This window comes from Montipora foliosa, chromosome 2, assembly GCF_036669935.1.
Source record: "Montipora foliosa isolate CH-2021 chromosome 2, ASM3666993v2, whole genome shotgun sequence".
Classification (NCBI taxonomy): Eukaryota; Metazoa; Cnidaria; class Anthozoa; order Scleractinia; family Acroporidae; genus Montipora; species Montipora foliosa.
In genome coordinates this window covers 47,670,102-47,680,101 of record NC_090870.1, presented here as the reverse complement: position 1 = coordinate 47,680,101, position 10,000 = coordinate 47,670,102, and the positions used below count along the sequence as shown (strand labels likewise).

Below are 10,000 nucleotides of genomic sequence, written 5' to 3'. Positions count from 1 at the left end.
CTTATTCGTTCCGTGAATGTTCAGGCACTCAAAATCCCACAAACGTTGAACTTTTCAAGAATGTTCATATATATGGTTGTTGACCAAGCTTTTCCGGTCAAGACGGCTGGATATTGGCCAAGTTCTTTTTTTTTTTTTTTTGCGTGTTTGTGGACCGAGACGAAGTCGGGGTCCATAAACACGCAAAAAAAGAAAGAGACCAATATCCAGCCATCTTGACGCCGATTGCAAGTGCCTTGGGAGCGAACCATCAAGGATACTTGAGTCCCCTAAACAGTGCTGCACAGTACTCAGAAATGCTGTTCCAAGGGCCGCGAGCACGTTGAGGGGGCTAGGTTTTGGTATGGATCACGGAAGTGTGAAGGGAGGGTTGAGAGGTTTAGGAGAAAACAACGTAGTAAAAAAGTACCTCATTTTGCTTACCAAACGGAATAAAAAGCCAACAGATCGATTATTCCGTTTGCATGGTAAGCAAAATGAGGCGATGTACCTTTTCGTTAGTTTGAAGGATTTATTGCGCATGATCAGCCTATGGCTGCTTGAGATGCCTAAGTCCAAAACGAAACTGAAGAAAAAAGAAGCCAACAAGTCCACCAATTTAGATAATTTATAGCGTGAAAGTATCGGACGTGAAATGTAGACAACCGGACAAAACGTTCGGCCTCCGGCCTTAAACGAAAACCCTGTTAAAAATACGCAAGCCACATTTTCCTTTCTTTCAGTGAAAAAATAGTAATAATTGGCGTTTTTAAAAACAATAAAGCTGGAGATAAGTTAGTTGTTGTATTTCGTGCAGAGAAGATTAAAAATATACAAAAGGCCTTTTTTTGTTCAGCTGGACCTCAGTTGTACTGCATGGTTTATCTTTAATTTTGGTGGGATCATTAACTCTTGAGGTATATTTGCAAATTGCAATTGATATAAACAAATCCTTCTAAGAAAATCAATCGTTCGAAAACAAAAGATAACTGTTTTTGTTATTCAAACGAGTTTCAAAACTTTGACAGTTTTACCACTGTTTTAGAAAAAAAATTGCGCAAGATGTTTCGCTCTTCTTCTTTCAACCGCAACTGGTACGAAGTTTATGAAAGGAGAATAACGGTAAAAGAGAAACACTATTTAATTATTAATAGACATTTGTGAGTGTAGTTTGGCCATAGTGGTTGATACACTATTGACAAATTCTGCTTCAGTGTCTGCAGACTTCTTTTGAGTCAGTCTACTGTTTTTGGCAAGTTAAACATAGGTTGACATCTTTTCGATGTAGATGTTGTATTTTCTTTTATTGCGGAGAGAGACTGGCTATGAATATGTTAGCGTCCCTGTGTCAATTGTACCCACGCACTGTTTAATTATAGCCAGTATCCGAGAACACTGCTTCGCATATTAAAACAGCATAATATCACCTGCAAATCTCAGGGTAGTTAACACTGTATTTCAATGCGCTGCCTTGGTTGACTCCACACAAGTGATAGTTCAGTTTTTTTGCACAGCTCGAGTAGATGAAACTGCAACCACGTCAACAAGAACCGAAATGGGAACGATTGGAATTAAAAAACAGCAGAGAAGTTGCATCGTTTGATCTTTATGAGGTAATTTTTCTTCTCAGTATGATCTGTTTGAGAGAACGTCAGTTTCATATAGTGAATTCAGCTAAACAAAATAACACTTTATAGCCTGTTTTTTTTTTTTTTTTCATTTTTCTCCTTGCATTTAGTGATCACTGTTGCTGTTAAAATTTTGCCAAAGGGTGTCTGGCCAGTTCTGTAAGTGGAAAGCTAAACGTATTGTCGTTCATGAAATTCAGAACATTTGGCACTTATTGATAGTCTGTGACTTAGGGATACAAACTTCTTTGGTTAGTAAATAGTACCGTTGCGATGATCAGATGCTTTTAGTATCGAATAGTTTTACATGACGACTAAAATTCATGAAAATTAAGTCTAAGCTTGCATCGTGCATCGTGTTTTCGTATTCATTTGCTTATGTGTCATAATTTATTGTGATATTTCTGCAATCATATATACATGAGTATCGACCATAAACTTATCTTCTTTCCATTAACAAACTGTACTCTTCCACTCGGAAGAGCGAACCACAAACTAAGCCAGTGTCAATGAATTTCTTAATCAGACACTGCATGATATCTGCAAGGCGAATGATTGTTTACCGTTGCTTCAGCTGACTTTACTCGAAACGTGACAGTTACGATAAACTAAACCAACTTACCAAACGATTCAAATCAATTTTTTCAATCACGTCCATAAATTCGCGGCATGCTTGAGATTAGATGTATTTCAAGCCTCCAAGATGAGGTCTTTAAATGTAGCTGCTATTTTTGCCGTTTTATCGTCGGTTTTCTTCCACTACACCGCACTACAGATTCGCGAAAGTTCCATCATTGCATTAGAAATTTCTCAACCAATTATTTACGGGCCACCTTGTAATCATAATTAATTTTATTAAGTGTCAACTGCATTTAGCGCTTGGGTTCTAATTGGGGCAAATCAACTCATAAAATCGCAGGTTGGTTAAAGAGGAGAGAGGAAATCGCATGACCCAGAGAAAAACCTCTTGGAGTATCGAACCCAGGCCGCGTCGGTGGGAGGAGAGTGCTCTTACCACTGCCCCATCTTGCACCCTACACCGTCAAAATCAGCGCATAGAAATGGCTTGCCTGGTAAGCGAGTCTATAAAAGAAAATTTTCAGCCTAGTATACCGGAAAAAAAATTGTTTACTCTCTGTATAGACTCAGTAAATTAAAAGTAAAGACTAAGGGTAACAGACCCTTTCGGGGTTTTGCTTTTTCAAAAAGCTCTTTCAAAAAGGGGGTGGCATTCTAAAACTGAAATTTGCATTTTTACCTTACCTTAAGTTACCTGTAGATCTCGGGAGCTCAGCCCTGGATCTCGTCAAGTCGGTCAGCCAGCCTTCTCATATAAAGGAAACGTAACTGAGTACTAAATCAAAGCAGAACTGTGAAGAAGCCGTGAATACATTGCTTACAAAATGGGAGTTTTGTTCTGTTACGATCAGTTGCTTTCTGATCTCGTTAGGAAATAAATTCGTGTTTGATTTTTATCTAAAAAGAATGCATTATCATTGCAATTGGCAGGCTACCCCAGGTCAATCTCAAATATCTGAAGGGTCCTCAACTATGTAAACAGCTACGAATGCCTCAGTTGCGATCATAAGTAAAAAGAAGGATTCTTTCTAAAACTTTTGAACCTTTCAAGAAATCTGGAACGGATCATGAAACATTCTGTAACATTATTAAGTTGCATTTTATAGATGCAAAAGAACCAGGTGAAAGTAATCGTCAACCGGCTCCTTTAAACTTTTTAGTAGGTTGTTGAAAGCCTATGAAGTATAGAGGATAGCCATTTGAATTCGTGTTTGATTCTCATCGTAAAGGAATGCTTCACTGTTCGACCACAACAAGGTGATACCGAAAATATCTGGATATTTCTCAACTTTGTAAAGAGCGGCTATCGAGTGATATTAACCCCGTCTTTTACATTTAAGTGCCTTCAGCTCTTAAATATGTTACAAGTATACCTTATAGGTATTGAGTATAACAAATAGAATGATGAAATCATAATAACATACTAAAAGAGCAGTAGTTTGCCTTAGGTGAACACAGTTGTTACTGTCCACGGCAGTCTCAGCAATCTCACCGTCGACGTGCTCCTTTACTCCTAATACAAGTAGAACTGTGAACCTGGCGGATCGAAAAGCAAACGTCTCTTGGCATTCATTTTCAACACACATAGCACCTCTTTCACTGAGCAATGGCTCGGTGACATGTGCTGACGACTGCAACGAGTACCAGTCCCGTTGGAACGAATAAAAGTCGAAGAATATTTCAACTTATTACGTTGTGGTATTACTTCGGAAAGTGACACGTCGCAAAATCGGTACTGTTCGTTGCCATGCATATCGATTTGAATTTAGCTGAGTGAGTGACAAATTGGCACATCTTGAAAAATCGATATTGGTCGTCGACTAATTGAATAGTTTACATCTGAGTGAGTGACAAATTTAAATATTCTGACCCGGCTAACGATAGTCGTTTATACGCTTCGCGTATCCACGACTAAAAATGAAAATTGCTCCCTCTCATCCAAAAAAGCCGCAAGGAGCACACGGGTTTTTTTTGTTTTTTTTTTGTTTTGCACTATTTCTTTTCTCTTTTCGAACTGAGGCTGTTTATTATGGCAATAATTAACAATTATTCGCCGAAGGCGAAGTGATTATCCGTGAATATTCACCGAGACGAAGTCGATAATCATTGAGCCTGAGGCGAATAATTGTTTTAGTATAAATACACAGGTGATTATTTCAAAAAAGAGAAAAATATATCTATCAGCGCGAAATCATCTTCACTTACAGTGGCAAAACGACTACTGGCAGCCATTTTGTCCGTCGAGGTGATTATCGGCTGATAATCCGAGATAGCGAGCCAATGAGAGCGCGCGATTTTGTATAATCACCTGTGTATTTATACTAAACATAAATAGGCTTTTCTTCAACATTCTTTCTTACATAAGGTTAATTCAAGGGTATCGACGGGATAAGGTAATTTTCTAGGGCCCTCTTGAACCGAAAAAGTCAGAAATAGTGATAATTTTATGTCTCCACAGTCAGAACTGTATTGGGCAATCGGCAATAGTAATAACTGCTTGTCAGCACCAAAGCTCAGTTTTTAACAAAGTAAGCTTATAAGTCGATGCAAAGAACTATCAATATTCTCTTGCCATTTTAAGGAACTTTAAAGGAAAACAGGGCGCTTGGAGTTTTATAAAGCTTGCTTTCTGAAATTCTAAAAGCAAGAAAAATGACAGCTCATCAAACTGCGAACGGAAAAAAATTAAGATACACCTATAATTTTCTTCAGTAACAAACGAGGCGCTTATATCTCATGTTTTGTCACCGCTGTTTGTGTGTTATTTCTGATAAAACTGAGATGGCCAAAGAAAAAAAGTATTTACAACTGGGCAGCAACAAAGATGGATTAGAATACGGCTCGTGTAACATCACCTTAGAGGGGTACTGAAGGTAAAAAAATAGATATTTTTTATTTACAATTTAGACCATACACATGAATGTTTAACTTTTTTTCTGGCATATCCGTCGTTTTTCCACCTGAAAAATGTTTTATTCCGATTATGGGCCATCGGCATTGCGGCTCAGAATAGAGGAGTCAGCGGTCATTTTTGCAGCTTATGACGTAAGATACGGGGAAGACGTGCAAGAGCGCCCCATTCTCTATTTTCGAATTCCCCATTATACACTTTGTTTGCCCCCCAAATTTTGCATAAACCATTTTTTCAAATGCTCTTGGGAATATGCAGTGTCCCCAAGAGCATTTGAAAACAATAGTTTATGCAAAATTTGGGGGGAAACAAAGTGTATTATGGGGAATTCGAAAATAGAGAATATAGAAGCAGTGTTTTGACTGATGTTTATCGTGAATATTGAGGCCGCAAAGAAACAGCAAAACAACAAAGAAAATATTCACAGTAGCATTTTTCTCTTGATTGAGGCCGAAAAAGCAGGAAAAGCCCAATCTCGAACGTAATTTTCTCGCAAAAAAAAAAACAGAAAACGAGAAGAAATAACCCCACAAACTTGGAAAAATCGCCGATTTTGGCCTTCAGTTCTCCTTTAAAGAATATGGCACACAAGGTTTGTTTAGACCGAGCCACTTATAGACCCTATGCAAAAATGGCTGCCTTTAAATTATTCTTCTAATTTGTTCATATTCAAAATAGCCCAATTAACCTCTTTCGGGATAACAAATTCTTTAGAATTTATGTCTCAAAAACGAGGTTAGTTGAGCTGTTTTGAATATGAACAAAAGAATAATTTAAAGGCAGCCATTTTTGCATAGGGTCTATAGAAGGTTGGCAAGCAATCTCTAGAGACACAGTTAACAATGATACATGCAATGTGCAATTGTGGGTGGGCGAACGAAAGGAGCTAATGACAGATCTTTTGTTTTCGTTCACCAACACGGCGGCGTTGACTTAACTGAAAAATCACCTATAGGTAAAAAAACGTTGATTGCTAATAGCACCTAGCTCCAAAAGTCACACCTAACGAGAATTCCATCATTTCAGGGACTTGGGAATTTGACAGAACTATTCCCAGCTCACAACAAAAAGACAGCTAACACAGGTCGTTCAGGCCCTGGGATTGAAAGCGGCACGGCTGCTCCTCGTTCAGACTTAACCGATTAGAGTGTAATTTGAAGTGCTAGGTTTCTACCCCATATGGGCTATTTGAGCGTTAACCCTAGAAATGGAAATGGGCCCACACAAGGACAAAGAAAAACTCTGACCAGGGTGGGAATTGAATTCACGACCTTCGGGTTAGATCACCGCTGCTCTACCGACTGATCGACAAGGTTCAGCCTCTTTCTGTCACCTAAGATCTGTGCGTGCCTCTCTCTCAAACTATCCAGTCTTGAGATGGGATAAATGCAATAATATGTAAAGGCAATATCTCAAGGGACGGATTAAAACAAAGATAACTCAATATATTGCATTTGTGCCGAATGGTGTTAAGAAACTGAATTATTGAAATTTCACTAACGACTATGAACCTTTAAGTAAAAACCATCAATGTCTATTTTGCTTTAGCTGTGTTTTAACTGAAAAGTAAAAGGGTGCAGTCACGACCAGGAAAGATTGATGTTGGATGCCAGAGATGATGGCTTGAACCGTTGTCTGGGACACGTTGGCTGCTAATGAAGTTTTGAGACGCGAAGTTGTTGATCCACTGTGGAAATTAAGCCACATGAAGTCAAGAAGTGCCAAGGTATCTGCTCAAGGTATACCACGTGGTTGACCGCAATCAGGGTCCACTTAAAAATTAGACCCGTAGCCCGCAAGTGCTAAAGTTAGTAAATGCAAGTTGAAGAAATAATTATTTGGGAATAAAACGAAAGAAAGCATAACGCTTTTCGCTACTCGAGGATTATTGATAATAGCCCTCTAGTAGCGTGGCCAATCAAAATGCAGGATTTGCATTAGTCCACTAGTTGGGTGATACTAAATAGTATTATTATACATCAGACTCACTATGAAAAATCTGATTGGTCGAGAGCATTCAATCGATTCACAATAGCATGTGAACTTGATATGATAAATGTAATATCTGCTGCAGATATTACATTTATCATGTCAAGTTCAACGTCTGCCTGGTTACTAAGCCCCTTTGGAGTGTTCTCCTCAGAAACAAAATGGCTGAACGCTTCGCTTCTGTTTCTGAGGATGAATTACGTGAAAAATGTACAATAAAACAATTATTGAATTTGGTTTTCGCATGATATCATGAATTATCAAAACCTCGTGTCCGTGTTATCTGCCTCAGCCTTCGGCTTCGGCAGATAACACAGACCTCAGTTGCCTCGGTTTTGATAATTCATGATATCATGCTCAACCTCATCTAATAATTGTTTATTATCAGTAGCCTGTGTCACAGCCGCTCCCTCCCCGCAGAAAAAAATCGATCTTCAAAAGTTCGAAATACACTGATTTTCCTCATCAAGCCTTTACAAGCAATGACTCAAACGGTTAACTTAGACAATTCAATTTGTATTGGAATATTAATGACCGTTTTTATGCTAGAAACGTAACCGGGTGACAGGGGATGTGAACTCGAGATTAGACTCCCTGAAGGTATTTATCAAAGGCTTCCGCTTTCCGCGTTTGCACTTTGCCATGTAATGATGATCTCAGTTTAATTCTTCGTGAGGAACGATATTTGTTTGACTACGCGTTTACTCTTAAATTTGATGAGCAAAATATTTGAGGAGACAAAAGAGGGGCCAAATAGGAACCAGAAAAAAACGGGGGAAATGAGGACAAGATTTTGTCGACACACCTGTTTTGATTCGCTGGTTCTTGCTCACGCAAATTTTATCTGCAACTTCGTTGCGAACTCTTACGATGTTTTTCATTAGATGAAAAAGTAAGTTGATCGCGGAACAATGGATAACGATAGGATAAGTAAAAAAATCCCGGGAAATTCATTTGAACGTTTGCCCTAGTCATGAGAAATGGTCCTACCCACCTCGTTCCCAGGACCTCTTCCTTGGAAGCGAGGTTGGATGGATCCTTATATTACTGTAATATTATTCACTAAAATAACTCTGTGACATATCATTTAGATTTCGTATTCACGGTATGTTTACTGAAAGAAATGTATATTTGAAGTACGGGTTATAGGTGAAAGATGGCAGTGATCCTAGTACTTATCTCGACAATTTCAGCAATTGTCACTTATAGACACCTTAATTAAAACCGAACCCGTTGAAAACGCCGTTGATAAGCTACCTGAATAGACCTTTTCATGGTTTCTGACACCATATCGGTTGGGGGGCAACCTAAACTGGATGCTAAGTATGTTGACTGGTGTCCAGTCCTTCTTACTTGGCGGTTGTTTACAATGAGAGAAAGCTGAAACTGAAAGTTCCAATCGTGTGAGCAACACATATTGTGCATGGTTGTGTTGAAATAGGATTCATATATTGTGGAGGATTTTGCTTCATTTAAAAGCCATGTTCTAGTTCTTTGCGGTATTTAATGATAATATCAGCCGTTAACTAAAGATGAGCCAAGATCTTTAACAGATATCGATGAAACACCCACATTACTTACTCCGGTTCTTTACGTCCGACAAGTGCGTAAGCGTTCATTGCATTGTCTTGGAATTTGTTAGCCGCTTTGAAAATGCATCTGTGCAGAGGAAGGGATAATCAAGAAGGTATCGTGTTTTAGATCGTTATTGTTTTGTGTTGAGGAAAGCAAAAACAGCTGTTTCGAGCTCGCTTCCTTAACAACGACTTGTTCCCAATTAATGTTTATATGCATTTCATTATTTTGCGGTCGTGATCTTCTTTGCAGACCGCAAGACTATTTTGAACTGTTTGAGAAAAGGGTTCTGAAATCTTTCTTAATTCTTATTTCTTTTTTTCTTTTTACCGCTGGATGTTTTAGCTTGAACTGCAAGTTCGTAAAAGACAAACGAGAGAACCCAAACAAACGAAACAAACCGAATGTACTCGACATACAGCTTGTAAGCTCTCAGCGCGAGTTCATGTAAACCCTTTCAATTTGTGCTGATATTAAATTCAAAGTGTTCCCAATTGCAGTTACGCTAAACTACAGAATTCAGTTCAATTTTGACTTTCCTTTGTTTCAGATTAAATCAAAATTGTCTGGTTTGAAAAATCTTAAAGCAAGAAAAACATTGAACTGGGTCACAGTAATATTAACATATACATCTGTACATACTCCTACAATTGTAGGATCACAAAGTATAATGACAATAATTATTGGTTCACTAACGCTATAGTGTTATGATCTATGCATACAAATTTTATTTTTATTTTGAAACCCCAAAGGGGATCGAAATAGAATCACAAAATTTATGCTTTATGCAAATGACGGGTAGACTGAAGTGAGTGGTAAATTCTCTTTGTTACACATCACTAGAAGCAGGTGCCAAAATCACTTAAGAAGTTTCCACTATTCGCCTTGAGGCAAGATTTTTTTTATGCTACTTTGCCTATTTCTGATGTGGTTGTATTTTCCATTGCTCTTATGATTTTAAATGACATTGGCCAGGTTTATGCTAGAGATAATTTAACTGTCTGGATCAATTTCAGAGTTTATACCTTTGAAAAAATAAGACAGCAGGGTGCGACAAAAAACGGTGTCCACTTGCCCTAAACATGTGGTTTTAGCCAATGGGCAAGTGGGTTGTCAATCTTACTTGTCCTTTGGACAAGTAAATCCTCAGAAAATAATTTTTAAAAAAATAAGATGTTTAAATGTTTAAGCAGGTATACATTTAAACTTTTTCAAATGTAAAACAGGTTGCTTTTCGCAAAAGTAACTTTGAAGTTGGAAATGAAATGAGTTGAACACTTACGATCTATCCGTCATTTTATTTCGATGCGCACTGAAAGTTGCCTGGCACTCATTTGTG

The 10,000-nt window shown here is 38.1% G+C and overlaps 2 protein-coding genes across 4 annotated transcripts in view; one reads left to right on the top strand and one right to left on the bottom strand.

The window, feature by feature from the left end:
* The window catches only part of LOC137993356 (lysM and putative peptidoglycan-binding domain-containing protein 4-like), a 7,755-nt gene extending 3,934 nt beyond the window's left edge, over positions 1–3,821 (bottom strand). Inside the window, exons 1-2 of the mRNA XM_068839148.1 lie at positions 3,679–3,821; positions 2,871–2,954 (exon numbers count right to left, since the gene is read on the bottom strand). The gene's annotated coding sequence lies outside the window, so the exon portion shown is untranslated. The remainder of the gene's footprint in view (positions 1–2,870; positions 2,955–3,678) is intronic.
* Positions 1,411–10,000, top strand: part of LOC137993355 (phospholipid-transporting ATPase ID-like) — a 59,475-nt gene continuing 50,885 nt past the window's right edge. The window contains exons 1-3 of one of the 3 annotated variants that reach the window (XM_068839146.1): positions 1,434–1,592; positions 1,718–1,766; positions 6,646–6,836. In XM_068839146.1, the coding sequence (XP_068695247.1) occupies positions 6,803–6,836 (34 nt within the window). In that variant the 5' untranslated portion in view covers positions 1,434–1,592; positions 1,718–1,766; positions 6,646–6,802. Of the gene's footprint in view, positions 1,593–1,717; positions 1,767–6,645; positions 6,837–8,442; positions 8,774–10,000 lie in introns of those variants that run through there. The other 2 variants (XM_068839147.1, XM_068839144.1) reach the window with 2 other exon arrangements.